Raw genomic sequence first — 24,461 nt, forward strand, 5'->3', positions numbered from 1 at the left:
GTTGAACTGTTTTGTTTACATTCCTACATGGAAAGATGATGTGTATGATTCATGAGACCTCAGTATTAGAGTAGCTGAAAGGAATATGCATATATATATATGTGTGTGTGTGTGTGTATGTGTATATATATACGTGTGTGCGTATGTATATATGTAGGTGTGTGTATGTATATATATATATGTATATATATATGTGTGTGTGTGTATATGTGTGTGTATATATATATAGACAGAGGGAACAGGGTGAGTTGAATATGAAGGGATGACATCTAAAAAAAATTAAATTAAGGGATGAGAGAGGAATATATTGAGAGGGAGAAAGGGAGAGATAGAATGGGGTAAATTTTCTTGCATAAAAGTGGCAAGAAAAAGCGGTTCTGTAGGAAGGGTAGGGGGGCAGGTGAGGGGGAATGAGTAAATCTTGCTCTCATCGGATTTGACCTGAGGAGGGAATACCATACACACTCAACTGGGTATCTTACCCCACAGGAAAGGAGGAAGAAGATAGAAAAGGGGGGGACGATAGAAGGGAGGGCAGATAGGGGGAGGAGGTAATCAAAAACAAACACTTTCAAAAAGGGACAGGGTCAAGGGAGAAAATTCAATAAAGGGGGATAGGACAGGAAGGAGCAAAATATAGTTAGTCTTTCACAACATGAGTATTGTGGAAGGGTTTTGCATAATGATACGCGTGTGGCCTATGTTGAATTACTTTCCTTCTGGGGGGCAGGGCAGGAAGAGGTGAGAGAATTTGGATCTCAAAGTTTTCAAAACAGACGTTCAAAAACAAACAACAAAAAGTTTTTGCACGCAACTAGGAAATAAGATACACAGGCAATGGGGCATAGAAATTTATCTTGCCCTATAAGAGAAGAAGGGAAAAGGGGAAGGGAGGGGAGTGGGGTGACAGAAGGGAGGGCTGACTGGGGAATGGGGCAACCAGAATATATGCCATCTTGGAGTGGGCGGGAGGGTAGAAATGGGGAGAAAATTTGTCATTCGAACTCTTGTGAAAATCAATGCTGAAAACTAAATATATTAAATAAATTAGAAAAAAGAAAAGAATTGGCTGGCCAAACAGCTCAATTTAAATGGCTGCTGTATTGATGTACTCATGATAAGCATAAGTAAAAGGGCTGCCATAAAGATTATTCCAACTTATGGACCAGAATATGTTGCAGAAGACAGAGAACAATTTTATTACTGTAATAGGCTGATTATAAAAATCCAAGGTCTTTATCATGATGCCATGAGTTTGAGGTTGAAGTGTATGTGCATATATCAATATATAATAAATATCTAATTCTTGTATACTATATGGCATAATGCACTATAATAAATGACATATTACACAGGAGCAGTAAGACATCTGACCAGTATGTCAGGGTAAGCTTCCTTGTGATGAGGTATTCTCGAGGCATGATCATGGTGGAAACCAATCCAAGAGGTGCAGTTAAAGAGTTGGCCAGCCTAGGAGCCCTCTTTAAATAGAGGCTTTGGGAAGAGTTCTTTACCATATTATAAAGCAGCAGTCATCGAAACCATGTGGTATTGGTTAAAAACGTATAGAGAGACAGATTAATGAAACAGATTAGACAAAGAAGAATAAGAACAATGGAATTCAGTATTCAATAAAACTGAAAACATAAATTACACAGGAAAAAACTTGATTAAAAACTGCTGTGAAAACTGGAAAGCAGTCTGGAAGAAATTAAGCTTAGATCAATACTTTACACATATTCTCAATACCTTACACATATTCTTCAATATATAAATGGGTACTATTAAAAATAGGAGACAGATCATATACATCTCACGGCTATGGGTAGGAGATGTATCAAGAGACAGTTCATAACCAAAGATAAAATAGATAACTTTAATTACATGAAACTGAAAAGCTTCTGCACAAAATTAATGCACCTAGGATAAGAGGGGAAGAAGCTGAATGTCAGATGAGAGAGAAAAGGAGACATATAGGAGAAATGTAACAAAAATAGAATCAACAGGACTTGGCAATAGGTTAGATGTGGGGGGAGAGGTTGAAAGTGAAGTGTTAAGGATGACACTTAGGTTGCAAGTCTAGGTGACAGGAAGGATGATGGAGTCCTCAACAGTAATAGCAAAGTTAGGAAGTGGGGTTGGCATTAAGGAGAAACATAATGAGCTCAGTATTAGACATGTTGATGCCTGTGGGGCATTTGGTTCAAGATGTCCAAAAAGCAGTCAAGAGATATATGACAGGGGGTGGGGAGAGAAGCTAGAGATGGATAGACAGATTGAGAATCATTCACATAAAGAAGATAATTGAATCTATGGGAGTTGACAATATCCCCCAAGCAAAATAGTATGGAGGGAAAGGAGGGCCAATGATAGAGCCGTGCAGTATAACACACTTCCTCTTTCAGCTGTTTTTGTGAGTTATTAAAATATTTAAAGGTAGTACATAACTAATTCATGCCCATATTATAGCCCTTTACTAATGTATTTACACAATACTTTAAATATTTTTTAAAGTTTAGCAAATATTTTATATTCAATTGCTTATAACCATATTTTTCTACAGAAGTTACTATAGGATTATTCACTTAAATGTGTTTCAGCATAGGTTTTAAAAGCCCCATTACATAATGAAATGTCGAATTATAGTTTAAGAATTAAATTATTTCTTTATTGTTACAATAATTCTCCCAACCTGTTGGTCATTAGTTCTTGATCTGAAAGCTTCCCATAGGTGCTATGAGTTTTATGTTAATGCAATGTTACAATTTGGAGGAAACTGTATTTGGGCCAGATAATTTTGGAAATATGCAAAGATAATGTGCTAGCTAAAAACAAGACAAAACAAAAACTAGCTTTCTGTATAGGTGAGACCAATCTCCTATCTGACTCCCAAATTGCTTTCTTTGGATATGACTTTTCAGGTTTGCAATATTTGGACAGATATTCAAATAGTATATTTCACCATATATTTTCTCCCATGTAAGAAGATGCAGCAATTTAATAGGAATATAGTCCCATCTTTGTGTGGGTGCCCTGTGGTACTGCATTCTGCTCCAAGCCCATAATTTTTTGCCAAAATAGTAAAATAATCAAATAATCCAGAATGAGTCCACAAAATGCAAAAGCATTCTCAAGGTGCACATTGGAACTAATAATAAGATACATATCAATAAAACACTTTTTAAATGCACAGAAAACAGAATGAAATATAGAGGGATAAATAAACAAAGCAAAAAAATTTTTGCAGCTATGAAATTAAATGTTACAGACTTTTTAAAAACCAAGTTAGAAGCTGAAGCCTGTTCAGGGGGAAAAAAAAGTGGGTCTTCTAGGTAGCTTGGTAAAACCGTACAGGGTGTTTCTAAAGTCTGGACACATAGGCAATTGACGGCAATGTGGAGTTACTGCATCGAGTTCATGTGAATCTTGCAAAGCACATCAAACTTTGCATCACAAATGATGGAAATCATAATGAAGATGTTATTTGTTAATATTCCAATTAAATAAAAATTTCATTCATTTCATTTCTTGAAAATATGCATTTTTGCCTATGGGTCCAGACTTTAGGAACACCCTGTATAACAAATACAGTGCCTTAGTGAGTTTAGAAAAAGATATATCTTACTTTGCTCAAGCTTTCTCAGAGTTAATAGAATGCCTCTCAAATGAAAACATTATTTAATAAATGAACAACAAATATAAATGGGACGGTAAGTCTTAATAGAGATTTGTAAAATAAACCTGTATTAAGCCTGAAAGCATTGGCGTAAGGAAATTTAAATAAAGCAATTAAGGTTACAAAAAGACAAATATTTACAATGAATGTTAACCAAAAATCTCTACATCATAACCCTCATCACATAATTCCACTACTACAGACAACAATAGTATCAAATACTGTGGAAACTTATAAATGAAAAGTACTTAATTTTATTGCAGATAACATTTTCAGCAATATACCCAAATATGAGGTCAATCAAGTTTTTTCCCTCTGGCCATGCACTGATCACTGCAAGGCTCTAGAACAATAAAAACTTTGGTGCCACAAATAAAAAAGCAAAATTAAACAAACACAAATTTGCTTGATTTTTCGCAACAGCCCAAAAGAGAAGGTCTACATAGAGCCATGTAGAATTATTGATCTAATCTGATACAGCAAATTTGCACACTCTTAATACTAATTCTCTAACTAGAGGTTGCTGAAGCTCAGATGAAACTAATTACTAAAACTACAATTCACAAGGATTCCATTTTTTCACAAGATGATTTAATATGACCATAGATCTAGAGCTGAAAGGGACCTCAGAGGTCATCTAGTTCAGAGGAGTCAAACACAGAAGAGGAGCCTGAACCAGATTTTGAAATGTAATTGAGAACTATTTAATAAAATCAGTAAAAATACAATAAAATACAGATAATGTTAACATGGGAGATTCTAAGTTAATATGTGGTCCCCGGGGATCCTTATGTATGGGCACTCCCTCTCACCCATTTCTATGTAAGGATAGAACCACTGATCTAGTCCAACCCCCTTCATTTTATAGATAAGGATACTGAGGGGTGAGGAGGTTAAATTTCCAAAGTCATACTAGTATTAGTATTAGAAGCAAGACTTGAAACCAGTTCCTCTGACTTTAAAGGTAGTGTTCTTCCCACCTGTCCCATTGGGACATTTGCTTTTGTAAAATGGATTTTTGTGCATCTTATTAGAAGTTATTTATACACTAGAATGTTACTAAAAGACTTCACACTTTGACTCAAAATCCAGCAGATGGGTACAAATGACAAAAAAATTTAGTAAAGTGAAATTTATAGATCCCTATAACCTATTCTTAGAGTTACCTTCCCCCAATTTAAATGCTAACCAGCCTTAATTTTTCTATATGCTTTTTCTGGGAGATAACTGAGGAATTAGGGGACTTTGTGTTTTCATTGTGGTCATGATCTGAAAAGACCCTAAGTTTGGTTTGGCTCTAGAATGTTCTTTTGAGAAAAATGATGGACATCTCATGGCTTGAGACAATTTTTTCTGAGCCATATTCAATTAGACCTGGCTCAACCTGTCATTTGAATGCCCATAAGGGATTCTATATTGTATTTTTACGTTTTCCACAAAAAGTCCTGTGAGGCTGAATTTCGCATTCCTGTAGGAAGAAAAGTAACTAGTAAAGTTTACTAGTAATCTCCTGTCTTAGAGTAGGTTGAGTGACTTAGATTCCTGTCCTAGCTCTGTCTTGGTTTCCCACTTTCCAACGTGAAGTGAATGAGACTCATTTCCCCACAAAACTCAAAGGATTGGAGAGATTAATTAAAGGAAAGGACAGGATTAATGAATTAACATTTATATGGTACTTTGAGACTCTCAGATGAGACTCTCTGTCTAGACATTATCAATATGCTGTGACAGCTGTGCGAATCACTTGAGGAAGGGTATCGTCAGAACAAAATGTGACGTCTTATATTTTCTTGCCATTCTTGCAATAGAGGAATGACGGAAGGGTTTCCTGGACTTAGGCTATATTCGTAATATTGAATTTCAAGAAGTTTAGGAAACTACACTTTAGGCTTCCAAAATTTTTCAACATAAGAGGAAACTACCGAAGGGAAAACTATCATATTATTAGCCTTTGACTTATGAAGAATTGTCATAAAATAACTTTATTTGGGGATTCCTTGGCTAAGTGAACTAACATTTGCTTTTTCTCACTAAAAGTCAATATTTTTACTAAAACTAGATATGTAATATTGATGGATTCATCCCATTTGTTTTTTTCTTGGTTGGAATAAGTCACCAAGTTCTCAGTGTACTGCAAGATTGACTTCAAGAACCTGTTGGGAAAAAAAAGAGGAAAAAGATTGCCAAAAATACCTTTTTTTCTGATACCGATTTATCTATCAATTATCCTAATTACTTAAATTGCTTTTTCTTCTTTCCCAGATTACTCCCAAACTATCTTCCTTCTATATCAAAACCAAGACTAGACTAAGCAGAACATATATCATTCTCTTGATACAACACCATATACAAATGGGCTCTTAAAAATGTCTGACGAGGACTCTAAGGTTTGGGCAACGAGAAAACAGGAGAAAAATGAAATAAAGTACAATGATTCTAAGAGACATACATTCCCATTCTTCCTTGGGTACTTGAACTGTTTAACCTATACCAACCCATAAAATGGAAGGTATAAAGTCATTAGGCTAAATGTCAGTTCTTTTGAAACGAGATTTGTTTTTCCAGTCATCTTTAAACATATCAGTGTTTATTAAATAGACTTGATGACCTTCTATCAGGAATAAACATGAAAAAATTAACATAAATTCAAAGTCAAAACAAATATCCTAGAAGAAAGGGAAATTTTCCTGACAATAAATATTATTAGAGATTGAAATGATTATCAAAAAAGCTTAAACTTCTGCTAGGATTGTTTTACAGACTCTCATGCATCCAGACACCAGTTAATCAAATGTTAGTATCACAGAACTTTAAGAGATCATCTAGTCCAGCAGCTTCTTAAACTTTTTCCACTCACTATGCTGTGTGGCCTGAGGGCATGCACAGTGCAAAGTGCTCAAGCTTTGTGATCAGAACCAAGGCTGCAGTGAAATTGTATGATGCAACATGGGCAAGCACTGCCAGAAACACCGCAGAGTCATTATGTGTTTGATTTTGAATTAATTTTTGGTCAATGTGCATTCAGAAACCTTTACTGTTGCCAAATTTTTCATGACCTATGTGGGGTCGTGACCCACAGTTGAAGAAGCGCTGATCTAGTCCAACCACTCACTCCATCCAGGTTATTTTCTGTACAATATTCCTGATAGACTGTAGCAAGCCTGTGCCTGAACAATTCCAGTGACCACAGTCACCTCACAAGACAGTCTATTCTATTTCTGGACAGCTCTGTTAGAAAATTATTTCTCAAACTCAATCAAAATTTGCTTCCACAAAGAAAATAATTTGTTCTCTCTTCTTTATCTTCAAGTATCTGAAGATAGTTACAATGCCTTCCCCTCACTCCAAGTCCTTTTCCTCCCAACGATTCTTGATACATTATGGTTTTCAGTCCCACTCCTGGTTCCCCTTTCCCTCACTGCTCTAGTTATACTTTTCTGGACATGGTCCAGTCTATCAAAGTCTATCTTAAAACGTGGTGCCACGAAGAGAACAGGAATATTCCAAGGTAGAGTCTGATCAACGCAGGATACAGGGAAACTATCATCTACTTTGATCTAGAATAAAGGCATCAGACACATGGCCCACAGGCCTCACGCAGCCCTCAACATTCCCAAGTGCAGCCTGAACCTGATTAAAATGCAACTGGGAAATATTTAACAAAATCTGTAAATTACACCGAAGCATACATAACATTACATTGTAAAACTAAGTCAATATCCGGCCTGCAGGAATCTACAGGAATGTAGTGGCCCCGTTTCTATTTGAGTCTGACACCACTGTCCTAGGACGCCATGTCTCTAGTAATGATGTCGAGTGTTATTGGCTGGATATTTTGTTACTGTGTCATTCTGATGACTTACCTCGAGCTTGTAATCCTCTAGGACCCAGATTTAGAGCAGGAAGAGAACTCAGGGGTCATACACACCAACCTTCTCATTTTACAGATGGGGAAACTGAGGCTCAGAGAACAGACAGATGAAATGACTTGCCCAATTCAAACCAACATCCTCGGGCTCTGAATCCAGTGCTCCTTCTACTGTACCAAGGTACTCATAGATCTGACTTTTGAGTTGCCAGAGCAAACGTAGGGGGTTTCTGAGGAGACTGCTATGACTACCAGCTGTAGCCTCAAGAAATCCTCAAAGAGCTAATACAGTATGATCCCTATGTGGCCCCAGCTTTCAGACTGTAGAATATAGGCAAGGAGGCTACAAGGGTTATACCGCATCTTTAGACCCTAATGCTATAGGAGGCTTTAGATATTTTGGAAATGTGTTGTCCTCTCTTATGCCTGAAAAATGCAGCTCTGCCAAATAGATTTTGTTCTAAGTCACTGAGCTTTAATAAGAATTTATCTTCCTTAGAATGAATCTTCCTTATCAACCACTGAGGCTGTTAGCAGTGTATGAATGTATAAATTAATTGAGAACACAACTGCTAACACATAACTGTGTGCAATGCACTACATATGATAAGTGCTGGGGGTACAAATGGAAAATCTAATCCACTTTCGAGTCAAAAATCACCCTCTTGATATCACTGGTCCTCTTCAAGTATGAAGGACGAACAATAACAACAAACACCACATAGGGTAGGGTTCACTAAAAGATTCATGGAAAGATCCAGTGGTCCTCATGGTGCGTCAGCAGGGGAGAAGAGAAGTAAGACCTGGCAGGTTAGATGGCAAGTAGTTTAATTTGGCTGGAACATAAGGGGATGAGGCTGATGTATAAACACATCTTTGTTAGTGTTATTTTGACTGATAAAACAGTATGTTTCTGGAAGATGGCAGCAGGAACCAGGATGGGATCAGGGTCAGTGGTGGGGTTACTACTACTCCAAGGGCTCTTAAAAAAAGGGGGTCTGAACAGAGGTGATGACTAACTCTACTGGCTTTCCTGTCTGCTGGTGACAGGTAGTCAGTGGTTGATATGGGAAGTGGCTGTGATGGTGGGGCCTCATTACCACATGGAGCATGTCCCTTGATGATGACAGAGGGGCTAGGCTAGAAGTGTGGCCCACAGTGATCCTGCTATGATCAGGGTTCTTAGAGATGAGATCCTAAGTTACTTTCATTGGGTAGGCGGTAATGGTGGCAAGTTTAGCCTGTTTCATTCATGCCATCTCCTCTCTCCCTCTATAGAGTACCTTAACTATTTCTGCTTGGCTGGCTCACAGAATATATCTCTCTGATTTGTCTAGAGGCAGCAGGATCAACTAAGTGGTTTTTGATGGGATTGTTCTCTTGGAAAAATTCATTTTATCTGTACCAATAATAGCAGTCCTGTATCCTCAAGTAAAAGAGAAATCTTAAAAAGATTCACTACATTTCTATATCTACACCATGTCCGATGGCAGTATGATATACTGAAAAGACCACAAGAGACTGAAAAATTTAAATCCTACCACTGATGCTGTTACAAAGTTTTTGGGCAAGTCACTTACCTAACTAGTCCTCACTGCCTTCATCTGTAAATAAGAGGGCTGCATGGGATGGCTTCTGCCGTTCTTTCTAGTACTAGCTGTACAAACCTATGTACAAATCTAGAGGAAAATGCTTAAGAAATCAATCTACTGGTTAAAAAGAAAAGATACTGTCAAAGAGAATGGACAAGTAAAAACAAGAGAAGGTGGGTCCATTTAGTTCATTTTAAAATATTACTTACTTTAAGTACTGCTGGTATTCACAAGTATTTTTTTCATTAACAATATGAATGTTGACCAATTCTAGTGTGATCAGCAATAATATTAGCTGGAGTACGGGAGACAAAAGCTTAATACTAAAAATAAAACAGAGTTTAATTAGCTAAAACGTTTCCTTCATGTCAAAAATGACTTCTCTATTAAAAAAAACAACTTTGTCTGCCTCTGCTATTCTATCTAGCTATAATCACACTTCCCTCTTTTCTTTCACCACTAAAACCTGGTAAGCAAGGGGCCTCCACATACAGCCTCAATTTCCTCAACGCACATTCACAGAATTCAGTTCAACAAACATGTACTGAATGCCTACGATATGGATGGCACCAAGCTAGGACAGGGATACAAAGATAGAACTGAAACTGTCTGTTCTTCAGGAACTTGCATTTCATTGGGACAGCTGGATGCGACATGCACACAGGGAAATAAACAGATGCAGAATGAGACATACATTCTTGGGCATAGCCAATGGAGGAATTTGCTTTGTTTGACTATCCATATTTGTTACTAGAATTTTTTTCCTTTGCTTTTTTTTTTCAGTGAAGGTAGAGAGGGTGGTGGGAGAGAAATGAAATGCTTGTTAACTGAGAAAGGTAAAATAAAAAATAAATTAAAAAGAAATAAGTGTAAGGAAATCTTGAGAGGGAGAGGGCATTAAAACTGAGAGAAATCAAGTAAACCTTCATTGGGGAGGTGGTATCTGAGCTGAGCAATGAAAGAAGATAAGATTCTGAGAGATGACTATGAGAAACAAATACACTTCAAATGTTCCTCGTGACCTGCATAAATACATAGAAGTAGACAATGAAATGTATAATTCTAGGGATAATTAAAAGCCCAGTTTAGCTACATATAACTCACATAACAAGTACATGAAAGAGAACAGTAGGAAATAAAATTGGATGCTTTAGAGCTAGGAGACTAGCTGAATGGGTACAGAGCCACATGGTAGAGGGCCATATACTTCAACTACCCAAGGTTTTTGAGCAAGGAAATACCCTGCCTGGGCCTTCTTAGGAATACTATTTTGGCAGATGGGCAGAAAATAGAGTAGAGAAGGGAAACCTAGAAGCAGAAATGTCAACAGAAGGCCATGAAAATAACTGAGATGAGAAGTAGGTGGTGATGGCCACCTGAAGGGGGAGGGGAAAAGTACAGAGAGGAGAGAGGTTATGTACCTACTATGTATAAAGCACCACATTTGGGGCTAGGAATACAAAGGAAAAATGAAAAAGTAGCTTGGTTGGTTGTTGTCTTTCATTCTCAAAGAGGACTGGAATGACATCACTATGTTGGAGTCAAGAGACAGCGTGTCTGACTATGGTTGATCAGACGAATACGAGCTTGGAAGGCTTTATCACAAGTCAGGCAACAAAGAGTCCATATGTACATCTGGAGTGGAGATGTCTCTAAATTCATGCATTTCAGGTGTCTTTTGAGCTACTGCAATTCTGCTTTGCTCACAGAGCACAGTAATTTCTTTGATGCTGGCACGCCATGCTGGATGGTCCTGTGCTACTTCTCCCATGTCTCACAATTGATTCCCAAGTTCTTCAGAGAGAACTTGAGAATGTCCTTGTATCACTTCTTCTGACCTCCATGTAAGCATCTGCCTTGTGTGAGTTCTCCTTAAAATAGTTTTTTAGGCAAATGTTTGGCATGCAAACAATGTGGTCAACCCATCAGAGTTGGGCTCTCTGCAGAAGAGGCTGAACAGTTGGCAGTTCAACTCAAGAAAGGACCTCAGTGTCGGGTACCTTATCTTGCCAGGTGAGCTTCAGAATCTTCCTAACACAATTTAAAAGGAAGTGATTCGGTTTCCTAGCATGGCACTTGTATACTATCCAGGTTTCAGAAATAAAACAATGAGATTGGCACAACAGCTCTGTAGACCTTCAGTTTGGCAAGTGATCTAATACCTCTTCTCTCCCACATTTTCCTTTGGAGACTCCTGGACAATGAGCTAGCTCTGGCAATGCACAAAGCAACTCATCATCTATGTGCACAGCCCTACAAAGTATAATACCAAGATAAGCGAACTTATCCAAAGCATTCAAAATTTCTTCCTTTACTATAACCAATGGTTCCACATATGGATAGTGTGGTGCTTGCTGGTGAAGATTCTGTGTTTTCTTGGTGTTGACTGTTACGCCAAACTTAGCACAAGCAGCAGAGGTCCATACTTTGTGGCATCTCAGCCTCAGAGGCTGCACTGAGAGCACAATCATCTGTGGACGAAAGTCCACACCAGCTCTCCTGCCACCTTAGTCTTGGCCGGTAGCCCTTTCAAGTTAAACAATTACTGACAGGGCGGTAGCTGACCTTGATGCCATGTTCATCCTCATTGAAGGCATTTGACAACATGCTGAAAACATCGCGCTAAAAAGCATGGGAGCAAGCCCACAGCCCTGATTCACTCCACTGGTGACTGGGAAAGCACAGAGCACCGTCCATTATCTAGAGCCTGTGCAAGCATGCTATCATGAAACTGGCATACACGTACATGTACATGTACACACACACACACACACACACACACACACACACACACAGCATGTAAATGAAACAGGAAATAAAAGATCATTTGGGAGGAAAAGCAGTGCCAACCATGCTGCTGACCACCCTCCAGCACGCATGACAGCTCTCTCCAGACTTTCCTCTCAGTCTAACCTTTGCTGGTTTGTCATCCAGATCCACATCCTCCCCGAAGTGTTCCTGCAGGCTCTGTCCTGAGCGCCCACTCTTCTTACTCTACTCTATTCTCTCTCTCAGCACACTCCCCCCAGCCTCTACCAAGGGGTCTTGGTTATTACATTCCCAGATCTCTTCCCTGAGTTTCAGACACGTATCAATAATTACCTACTGGAAATTTCAAACTGGATATCCCAGAAACATCTGAAGCTCAACATATTTAAAACAGGAAACATTATATTTCCCCCCAAATCCTCCTCTGTTCCAAACCTCCTCGTATCTATTGAAGGTATCACCATTTTTTTCCAGTCTCCCAGGTTCATAACCTGGGCATTATACTTGACTCTTGACTCTCCCTCACCTCAAATATCAGAAAACTGCCCAATCTTGCTATTTCTACCTCTATAGCTCTCACATCCAAACCCTTCTCTCTACTCACACAGTCATCACCTCAGTCCATTTCTCACCTGGATCACTGTGACAGCTTTGTAACTGGCCTGTTTTCTTACTTCAGTCTATCTTCCACAGAGCTGTCAAGGGGATCTTTCTTAAGCACAGATCTGATCCTGTCACTCCCCTACTCCAAATTCCTACGGCCTCCTAACTCCTCTGCTTAGCTCTCAAAGCCCTTCACATGCTGGCCCCACATGCTGGACTCCTGGCCTTCCCTCTGCTGCTCTCACAGGACACTCCATCTGCCATCTCTGTGCCTCTCATGCAGAGAATGAGAGAATGCACTCTCCCCAGACCTCCTCAGAATGTCCCTTCCTTCCCTCAGGATGCTGCTAAAGCACCACCCTCTCCATGAAGACTTTGCTTAGAGGCAAGCTGTTAACATGTAACAATCTCTCTTTCTTAGCAGCTGCCGTATACTCAGGTAAATGACCACATTCTGTTACTGTGAGGCCATAATACCCTGTGGCTTTCTTTGGGCCCAACAATCTACTTCGTCAATGTAAGAAACTCCTGATGAGAAAACTCCCTCCACCAATGCAAATCATCTTAGAGAATATTCTGCAGCTCAGGGGTTCAATGGTGGCACAGCCAATACGCATCAGGGGCAACACTTGAACCCAAGTCTTCCTGACTTCAGGACAGAGATTCAGCCACTGTGCCACGCTGCTTCTGGATGCTACTAGTAGATATTGCACTCATTTCAGTAGATGGATTTCACATTACTACACATGAAAAATTTGAGATTTCTTAAAAGTAAAAAACTTAAACTTCAGCTTTCTCAGAGTAAACAAATTAAGACTACACCTAAAGTTAATATTATAATTTGTGTTCCCATCCAAAATAAAAAAAATGCATATATATGTGTGTGTGTGTGTGTGTGTGTGTATGTATGTATGTATATATGTAGAGAGAGAGAAATTTTATAAACCTGTTTAACATGCGTAGATAGTTCTGCCTCTGGCGAGACCGGAGTGTCTTTTGCATCCACTGCTTAAATCTTATTTCTGTAGTGGCAATAATTTGATCAGACACTAGGTGGCAATGCGCACTTATTTTCTGAAGAATAACAAGGACTTCAAGGACAGACCGTGGACAATACAAAGTTCGGATGCGTTTGCTGCAAAGCTCATGAAGCAAAAGGGACCACCTGGAAATGAGAAATGAAACTTTCATCACATGCTTTAAAATGGCCTGGCAAGAGATTCGCTTTCCCAAAACATGAATAACTTTTGTCAAAAAAAACACTAGCAAATTTCCTGAAGCTTGTATATATGTGAAGATCCACCCAGCAGTCTTCTTGCCTCATTGAATTCATAACAACAAATGCCTATCTAGATATTTCTAGAACTCGGAAATTCTCTCTTGGCTACAAAATGTATATATAAAATTTTAAACACTGATAATACGAAGAAGTAACACTCAAGAAAAGTGAGGGGATGCCCATCAACTGGGGATGGCTGAACAAGTTGTGATATGTGATTGTGATGGAAAACTATGGTTCTACGAGAAATGACAAGCAAGATGGTTTCAGAAAAATCTAGGAAGACTTACATGAACTGATGCAAAGTGAAGCAAGCATAACCAGAACTTTGTACACAGTAACAGCAACATGGTCCAATAATCAACTATGAATGACTTATCTATTCTGATCAATACAAGACAATTCTGAAGGCTTTATGATGAAGAATGCTATCCACCTCCAGAGAAAGAAATGATGGAGTCTGAATGCAGACTGGAGCATAACTTTTTCAATTTCTTTATTTTTCTTATTTTTGTTTTGTTGTGCAACTTGGCCAACATGGAAATATGTTTTGAATGATTTCCCATGTATAAGTGATATTACATTTCCTGCCTTTACAATCAATGGGTAGGGGAGAGAGAGAATTCAGAATTCAAAAAATTTTCTTTAATGTTAAAAATTAAATAAATAATAAATTTGAAGATAATTATAATAACACTAAAGAAGCCTTGACTTACTTTGCTGTGGGAGGATTATCCAGTAAGTTGCTCAAATTACAATCACCCTGTGGCATGTAATGTTGGAGTTCAGATGAAATTTTTATAATCAAATGATAACAATCATTGGTTTCAGAATTGCCTTCTAATCTGAAAAAAAAATTTTAGATTTATAACTACAATTTGAGGAGTTCATATTTGACTAAATGAATATGCCACTAGTTTGTATAAACATCCTACTTTTCATGACTTTGTTACGTAACATCTCTTGTATAACATCAGTACCAAATGAGCAGGTACTGATCAGCAAATTTTTCAGTGATTTAACAATATACTTTTGATATTTAGCTTAGTTTTGATTCAATTCCAATTAGTTGCCTTTTCAAAGCCTTTGCAAAGGGCATATTTGCATTATATACATATAAACACACAAACACACACACACACACACACACACACACACACACACACACACAAAGTAACCCTACTATTATTAGTTTCCTATCCTGTACCTTGGGGGCAGCAATGTTTGCTTAATGAAATGGATATTTTACTTGAAAAAATATCTATAAGATGCTTAATTGGGGAAGGTTTTTTTTTTTTGTGAAGGACTGTATGCAATTTTATTATTATTTAGTCTTCTACAGAAATGAAGTAGAATTGGCACTGAAGAAAATCAAGATGAGAAAAAATGCTAGTCTAGACCAAGTATAAACAGAGGAGGTTTATAAAACTGAAGATCTCTCAAAGGACAATGGACAGGGACACAATGGGCAAGAGCGAGTGCAACATATTCTAAATAAGGAATTGCAAAGGAGAAGTAATATGAATGATTTCATCAAAGAAATGCACGAGCAAAAAAACAAAAGGGGCCTGGGTACCATTATCGTAAGAGCAAGAGACAACTGAAAAATCCATCCACTCCTCTGGTACCCTCCCTCCCTAGAAGAGACAGAGAGGAAGAGGAGCATCCCCCAGCATCGCCGGTGGCTCCCCAGTGGCAAAATCATAGCAAGACATAAACAAGAGTTGCACAAGATAAGCAGGCAAGGTGGCCTGGAGGCCTGCATCATTGGAAGAAATACCCACATTGATGAGATCACAGATTCATGTGAGTATCTAAGTACTGGTCTTTTAAAAGCCTTCTCTGAATAAGAATTAATTTTAACCCTTAAGAATCAAAGGCCTATCAAGATCCCACCTAACTCCATGACTTTACAACACCTGTCCTACCTTTCTTTAGATTTAAGCATACCTGCTTGCTTCCTGAATTTGTTCCACTGGCACTAATGGAAGTTGAGGCCATATTCTGATACTTTTCTCACAGTACAGAATCTAGGAAATCAAAATATAATTAATTTTAAGGAATTTAAAGGTATTTTCTGATAAATGTATTTTTCAAAATGATATCAAAGTTAGAATGTAATGCATGTGAAAAACTCATTATGCTCCACTTTTAGTATTTTAGCCAAAAAAAATAGCATAAATAATTCAGCATTTTACTGCCTGGTATGCATAAGTTACAAGTAAACTATTAGAAAGACAGAACAACTTCACAATTAAGTGATTCAAAGTAGTGACTATTATAGATACACATTTACAGTGTCTCCTTAACACCCTGATGTGCAATTATAATGACCTAAGCCTGGATAAGAGATGAAATAACTGGATGTCCAATAGGCATCTTCAACTGAACATGTCCCAAACTGAATTCGATATCTTTCCCCCAAGCCTTCCTCCCTTCTTCCTAAGTTTCCTACTACTTTGGAGGGTAAGACTATCCTTCTAGGCCCCATCCTCACTCATCACTCTCTCATACCCCACATACCCAGTCTCTTGCCAAGTCCTGTCATTTCTGTGTGGCATCTCTCATAGAAGCCCCCTTCTCTCCTCTGACACAGCCAAGACCCTGATACCGGTCCTCAGTCACCTCACACGTTGACTATTGCAAAAGCCTTTGGTTGCTCTCCCTGCCTTGCGTCTCTCTCTACTCCAGTTTCTCCTCCACTCAGCTGTCAAATTGATCTTCCTAAAACACAGGTCTGACCACGTCACCCCCCATAAACTTTGGTGGCTCCCTATCACCTACAGGATCAAATACGAAATGTACCCTTTGGCTTTCAAAGACCTTCATAACATGCCCTGACCTGCCGCAACACCTCTCGAGGCTCCTTACACATAACTCCCCTCCATGTACCCTCAATCCAGGGACACTGGCCTCCTCACTGCTCCTCACACAAACAGTCCACCTCTTGACTCTGTGCATGTTCACTGGCTGTTCTCTATGACTGGAAATGCCTCCCTCCTCCTCATCTTCTTGTTTTCCTGAAAACCCTCACCTTCCTTCAAGTTTCAGGTAAAGTAGGACCTTCTGCAAGAAGCCTTTCACGGTGCTTCTTAACATTAGCACCTTCCTTCTGAAACTACTCCCAGTTAGACAGAGCCCTATGCCTAGAGTCCTTAAGAACTGAGTTCAAATCTGGCCTCATATACTTACTAGCTGTGTGACCCGGGCAAGTCACGTAGCTTCTGTTTGTCTCATCTCTAAAATGTGGATAATAATAGCACCTCTCTACTAGGGCTGCTGTGAGGGTCAAATGAGGTAATAATTGTGATGTACTCAGCACAGTGCCTGGCGCATAGTAAGTGCTATGTAAATGTTAGCTATTATTATACATTTTGTCCGTAGATAGTTTTTTGCATGTTGTCCCTCCTCACCCACCTTGGGCTGTGAGCTCCTTGAGAGCAGGGACTGGTTTGTTTGTTTGGAGAGGGGCAGATTGCCAGTATTCCCAGTGCTTAGAATACTGCCTGGCACATAGCACATATTTCATAAATACTACCTGACTGAGTTAGGAAAGTCCATCTCCCTCCCCTTCATCAGAGAGGGGTAAAAATGGGAACGGAATATTCCATGTGCTGTCAGACATGTTGATGTGTTGGTCATTTTTGAACTGTTTTTTCCTCTCTCTTTTAAAAAAAAAATCTTTGTTACAATAAATGGCTCACTCCATAGGGAAGAAGGGAAGGAAATATTTGGAAATGAATGCTACATTAAGAAAAGACATCAGTAAAAATGAGGATTTTTTTTTAAAGAAAGAAGAGCTCACTGGTGACCAGTGGGAGGGCCATTTCAGTTAAGTTATGAAATTGGACTCCAGAAATCCTGAAAAATGAGAGAACATGGAAGCAATACTGAGAGGAAACTTTTATTTTTCCTCTCCTTGGGGTTTCTGCTGTGAAAGGAAGGGAAGATATGAGAAATAATATGAGGGGATGAGCCCAGCAAATTTTATTTTTAAAGATGGGGAGACCTTCAGGTGTTTGTAGGCAGCAAGGAAGAAGTAAACAGAGGTTGAAAATCAGAGAGAGAAAGAGGAGACGATCAAAGAGGGCAAGCTCCAGGAAGAGACAGGATGAGGATCAGGAAGACCCGAGATCGAATTTGAATCTTGATTCTGTCATGTAATAGCTGTGTGGTCCTGAGCAATTCACTTAATCTCTCAGCCTCAGTTTTTTCATCTGTAAAATGGGAATAATAATAATAATAATTAAATGTTCAATAGGCAACTGGTGATGCCTGGCTAAGGAGAGAGACTGGGGTTAGATACATGAATCTATGAGTCCTCTAAGTAACTGCATCCATGGGAGCCAATGAGGGCCCTAAGAGAGAAAATGTAGAAAGAAAAGATTAGGAAGTTTAGGACAGAACCTCAGGGAAGACTCACATTTAAGGGGTGTGATCGCAGTGATGAACCAGCAAGGGAGCTTAAGGAGTGGTTGAAACAGGAGACCAAAGAGGGGTGAGCAACCAGGAGGAAATATGGTCAAGTGTTAAATGCACCAGATAGGTAAAGAAAGATGAGGACCTTAAAAAAAAAAACAGACTTAGCCATTAAGAGATTATTGGTAACTCTGGAGAGAATAGTTTCAGTCAACTGTTATGGTCAGAAGCCAGAATACAAAGGTTTGAGTAGTAAGAGGAGGGAATATGGAGGCTGCAATGTAGACAGCTTTTCAGTGAGCTGATCTTAGAAAGGGAAAAGAGAGAGAGAGCTTGAGTGGTTGGCAGGGTGAAGGGAAGCTTTTTTAAGGGTGGGGAATGCCTGGGCTCCTTTGAAGACAGTAGGGAAAGAACCAATAGGTTGAAGGTGAGAGAAAGGGAGAGAGGGAGGTAGAAATTCAGGAGAGGAGAGGATGAGGAGAGGATGAAGAAGAATTGAGAGGAAAAGAGAATGACTGAGGCTGCAATGTGCAGGTGAAGACTAGGGGACATAAGGATCAAAGGCAACTCAGTTGTCAGACTGGAAAAAGGAGAGAGTTGGGGATCATATCAAGGTGTTTCAAAATGAAGACAGAGAAGAGAAAGCTCATGTTAAATGGCCTCTAACTACCCTTCTTCTGAATTGTCTGAAATCTCATCTTCTAAAATCTAAGACAAATGTCACATTATTCCCAATTTTCCTTTCCTTCTGTATTACAAATTCTAAGACAAAGGAGGCAATGTCTCCCTCTTATCCCCACACAAAGTTCCATCATTTCTTCCCCACTTTGTGAGAATTAGACCCAGACAAGTTCCTCATGTTCAGCACTCCATATTTTGAAGGATTAAATAATCCCTAAGGCAAGGCAAGATATTCGTATCTGCTCCACTTTTTACAGAAAAGAGCTCTACAGCAGACCAACTGAAATTCTCCATCACTACTATACCATGACTTGGTTCCAGGCTTATAAATGAACAAGTTCGTCAACATACACACACACAAAAAAATTAGAACATGCCTTCCTACCTTTTTTTTAAGCCGAGAAACTGGATGGAATTGAGAACAATAGCAGTTTGCACAGCTGATTAGAGTTTTGATTGATGCATTCTCCTGGTTTTTTAAAAAACAGAGAGCACAGATTAAGCTTAATCACTGTAACTTTTGTTTTAGCTCATGGCTTTCTAACACCAAACTGAAAATCATTTAAAGACACAGGTTTCCCAGAGACCTTACCTCAAAGGAAAGATAGGGAAACAAACAACTATAATGAAAAAAAAGTTCTTCATTAACATTCCATGAAACTTGAAATATAAGGCCAGATTATAGCCAATAACAGTTTTAATAAATAATAAGACATTCTAACAAAATTTAAAAGTATGACAGCTTTAATAATAATTGTCTTCGTATGTTCCACCCCCAGATGAATTTAGGAGACAAGAGAATATTTTATGATATTCATTAACTTAATATATACAGCTTTGAAAAAAGTTTTCTTAGTTCATAGAATGATAGAATCATATGTCCATGGGTTCCCAATCTTTCTCAGTTCCTATCCTCCTTGGCTTTTGATAACCCTTCCTATGCCCTATGCCCTTCTTATATGAGGCAGGTAGGCAGCACAGTATACAGAGCACTGGGCCTGGACTCAGAAAGATTTGAGTTAGAATGTGGCCTCAGATGCCTACTAGCTGTGTGACCCTGAACAAGTCACTTTAACTTCAGTTTGCCTCAGTTATCTCAAGTGTGAAATGGAGTTAATAGCACCTACCTCACAGGGTTGTTCTGAGGCTCAAATGAGATAATATTTGTAAAGCATTTAGCATAGTGCCTGGCACATGTATGCTTATTCCCTTTCCCATCCCTTCACCCCTATACAATACAAAAGGAAATAGAATATGGAGTTTACTATTCACATGCAATAAGAAATGAAAGAACACAATTAATTTCAATAGGATAAGAGTTCCTCTATATTCCCGATACCACTCCGAGCTTCTCATATCCCAGGCTGGAAACCCTATTCCAGTCTGAACTCCTCATTCCACAAACAGATGAAGAATGTGAGAGCCAGAGAGGTTAAGAGACTTATCCATGGTCTCACGAACTGCTTGCTGTCACGCCAGGTGCAGAGAACCAGGTTAGGGTTCTTTCTACCATACCACACAGCCCCAGATCTTGACAATTCTTGTTAGCTTTTAGAAACATACAGAGAGGTATTTCTAAGAAGTAGTTTAAACATACTTCAAATTAAATTAATAGCAAATTTTTAGACTGTCAAGATCTGTCAAGAAGTCAGTAAAAAGATTCCTTCTCAATTTTCCCTACTAGTAGAGAAATAAGTGATTCAAAACAGAACTGAGAACTGACTATATTTTAACATAATCTTGTTTTATGCACACCTGGTAGTAAATATAATTGACATTACTTTTCCATAAGTAATACTACCTTAGAAACTGATAACGCATCTTCTCCAACAAATCTAAGTAAGAGTACAATGGAAAAGGCAAGTAGCTGATTTGTAACCTCCTTTGGAAAGTCATTTAAGTTGATCTCCCCGTGGCTTAAGCGATCTCTTACACGGGGGCCTTCTTGATGGTTCAAGAAATCCCAAAGAAACTCCTGTCAGGAAACAAGTGGAGATAAGACACATGTAATTTTATTAGTGTGAACTGCATGAAGCCAACTATAGAACAAATAACAAACTTCCACTGGGCAATACTTTTGAGAGAAATATTGTAACACAAGCAATACACTGTTTGTCCATAATTTCCTACCTCAGAAATCTTTCTTTGGCATAGGATCACAGGATTTAGAGATAGAAAGAACTTTAGAAGTTATCTAGTCCAGACCTCTCATTTCACTGATAAGGAGATGGAGGCCCAGGAAAATTCAATAACTTGCCAAAGTCATTCAGGTAATAAATGATAGGGTCAGAATCAAACTCAAATCTTCTATCTCTACATCCAGGGCTCTTAGTACTACTAAATATAGAATCCTAATTTCCTATAAACCTTTTGCAAACACTTATTTCTTACAGTACATTTTGGAACAAAACAAAATAAAACAAGCAGAAAACAGTCAACAGGATTCTGCATATTTCACTAATATGCATAATATATTGTACAGCAATATATTAATAATGTAATCTCACCACCTCAGTCTGGATCTAGGCAAGGGTTTTTTGGTTTGTTTTGGTTTTGTGCTTAGGCATTAGTTAAGATCCCTAAGAAATCCAGGGGAAGTTTCAAATGAGTTACAGAGATCAGAGTTTCTAACAGCTATTGGTAAGTGATTTTTTCATAAACTTTTTCTCTGCTACCCAACCTCTCTCCAATTAAGTTAACCAAAATTTTGTTAATCTCTCTTTATATGCATATAGCCTTCAATACTATCCACGAGTACTGTCATTCTTCCCAACTGTCATTTCCTTGGCCTTTCGTCTTTCATTTTGAGGCTCTAATAAATTGAAATAGTTATTTTCTCCTCCTCAACAATGTGGAAATGTAACAGAAATCTCACAAATACACATATATCCATACATATCCCCTTCCCCAATGTGTTCACCCTCTGGCTTCCCCTTCCCAGGTGGTGGCAATCGCTCTCAAAGGTTTTGGGCAGAAAAAGGTTTGAAAAATACTTATCAATTCAAACTACCTCTGCTGCCTCTCAACTTAAGAGTTGGCCTTTCATTGCCAAAAGAGGCCCCAGAGAACTACTGATCTCGTACTTTATTCTACAAATGACAAAGCCCAGAGAGGGTAAATGGTTTTCCCAAGCTCACATATCTAATAACATAGTGAAAATTAGAACTAGTCTCTTGATGTCTTGTCCAATATATTTTCACAAAAAATTCTTAAATATCCTTCTAATATATATACAATTTAAATAGAAAAGGGGGACAGGTTTTGGTCCCTAGTAATTTTAATTAAACAGTTATGATTCACTATTACATATTTTCTTACTAAATTATCGCTAGAAGACTATAAATCCTGAACAAAAAAGCTAGATAGCAGAAAGTGTAGATAAGAATGGTAATAGCAGATATGTATATAGTGTTTTAAGATTTAAAAAGTATTTTACATATATTATATAATTTGAATAATGTATTTATTTATCATTTGCTCAGTCACTGTATATTTACCTAGAATTCACACTGTCTAAATTCTGCTCAAGACAAAAAAAAAAAAAGCGTATTTAGCTGATAAGGGAGATCTAATATCTTCTATTATCCGCTGATGCTCTGGCACTCTATCCTAGGACTATGAGAATCCAGTCTTAGTAGGGCAGCCCAAGTGTGTGTGGCCTCCCCAGAAAATAGGACAGAACAGGAAAAGCAGTCAGAGTTTCCTGCAGCTAAGCAAACTCTCTTATATATAAAACTGGTCTCTGCCCATTCCATTCTGGAGCTGGAGGATAAAGCTCTGCCTTCCAGGGTCAGGGTGAACAGAAGTCATGGTGGGAGCCATTATTACAGACACTCCACTGATTCAACAACCTCTGAGGACAATGAGAAATACTGATAGTGCATTAGTATCTCTCCCTTCTTTTCTCCCTTTCCTCTGTTCCTTCTTTGCTTTATCTCCTTTTTTCTCCTATTTTACTTTTCTCTTCCATTCTCTACTTTTTTCTTCACTTTCTCTCCTTTTGTCATTTCTTCCCCTCCTTGCCTCTAATTTTTCTCCCCACTCTTCTTTTTCAACCTTTAACTTACACCTTTCTCGTGACTTATATCTCTTATACCTTTTTCTAACTATTTTCTCATCTTCAATTTCACCATACAATTTTTTCCACTTCTCTTCATTTACCTCATTTAGTCAGACACAGATATGAGCTTTCTTAGTCCTATTCCCTCCTCTCCACCAACCCCTTTCCCCGCCAAAAACAAAAACAAACAAACAAAAAACCCTTGGGACATCTTCCTTTTAATCTACAATGTTACAGAAATTCAGACATCTAGAAATCTGAACCAAAATGCAACAGTCGGGAAACATTGCTTTAACCCTGGCCAAAGTTAACTACTTTTATTTTGTTTTGACGAAATCATTTCCATACATAAAGAATGTTAAACTTGGAAGATATTTAATACTCTACCATAGCAGGTTCTCCAAGAAAAAGAGGAAGATGATTAATTTCATCATCACTCAATTGTTTTGCTAATATCTAAAGAGGCAAAGAAATAAATTGTGAATGTACTGTGAAGCTTCATAATAACTACTTCTTAACAGCGGTATTATTGAGACAAAATAATGCTTTTAGGAAAATATTTAAAATATGAAAAGTGAGAGAACTACTGAAATTCACATGCGGATTTTACTTTTAAATACCTATTAAACTGAAATAAGAAGTGTTTATTTGGTATACACAAGCAAATATTTATAAATGTTCTAAGATTTTCAAAGAACTGTATTTATCTTAAACCAAGGGCAAGATTTTCAGTCACTAAGATCAGGAGTGAAGCACGGATGTCCATTATTACTATAACTATTCAATATTGTACTAGAAATTTTAGCTACAGCGATAAAACAAGAAAAAGAAATTGAAGCCCATAGGTAGTGAGGAAACTATTACTTTTTGCACATGGTATCACAGTTTACCTAAAGAACCCTAAAAAGCCAACCAAAAAACTAACAGAAACAACTAACAACTTCAGCAAATTTTCAGGATATAAAATAAACCCACAGAAATCATTGGTGTTCCTGTATATTGCCATCAAAATCCATCAGGAAAAGATAAAAAAAATTCCATTTAAATTACCAACAGACAGTATAAAAAACTTGGGAGTCTACCTGCCAAGTGAGACACAGGAACCATATGAACATAATTACAAAATATTCCTCACACAAATAAAAACAGATCTAAATAATTAGAGAAATATTTACTTCTCATGGTTGGCCAAACCAATATAGTAAAAATGATAACACTACCTAAATTTACTTACTCAGTGCCAAATACCAAAGAATTACTTTATAGAGCTAGAAAAAATAATAGCAAAATTCATCTGGAAGAACAAAAGATCACAACTATCAAAGGAATCAAAGAAAAAAAATGGGAAGGAAGGGGACCTAGCAGGACCAGATCTCAAACTATGCTACAAAGTTGTACCATCAAAACGATTTGGTACTGGGCAAAAAACTGAGAAGCTGATCAATGGAAAAGATTAGGTATACAACATACAGAAGCAAATAAACACAGCAACCTGATGTTTGGTAAATTAAAAG

The 24,461-nt window shown here is 38.1% G+C and overlaps 1 protein-coding gene across 1 annotated transcript in view; it reads right to left on the reverse strand.

Annotated features, from left to right (window-relative positions):
• Window positions 1-4,356: 4,356 nt before the first annotated feature.
• Window positions 4,357-24,461, reverse strand: part of ERMARD (ER membrane associated RNA degradation) — a 34,754-nt gene continuing 14,649 nt past the window's right edge. Inside the window, exons 11-18 of the mRNA XM_036768618.1 lie at window positions 23,335-23,403; window positions 20,689-20,862; window positions 19,273-19,356; window positions 15,738-15,817; window positions 14,504-14,632; window positions 13,455-13,673; window positions 9,346-9,459; window positions 4,357-5,829 (exon numbers count right to left, since the gene is read on the reverse strand). Coding sequence (XP_036624513.1) covers window positions 5,646-5,829; window positions 9,346-9,459; window positions 13,455-13,673; window positions 14,504-14,632; window positions 15,738-15,817; window positions 19,273-19,356; window positions 20,689-20,862; window positions 23,335-23,403 — 1,053 coding nt within the window. The 3' untranslated portion in view covers window positions 4,357-5,645. The remainder of the gene's footprint in view (window positions 5,830-9,345; window positions 9,460-13,454; window positions 13,674-14,503; window positions 14,633-15,737; window positions 15,818-19,272; window positions 19,357-20,688; window positions 20,863-23,334; window positions 23,404-24,461) is intronic.

The sequence above is a fragment of the Trichosurus vulpecula genome, chromosome 7 (genome assembly GCF_011100635.1).
Source record: "Trichosurus vulpecula isolate mTriVul1 chromosome 7, mTriVul1.pri, whole genome shotgun sequence".
Taxonomy (NCBI): domain Eukaryota; kingdom Metazoa; phylum Chordata; class Mammalia; order Diprotodontia; family Phalangeridae; genus Trichosurus; species Trichosurus vulpecula.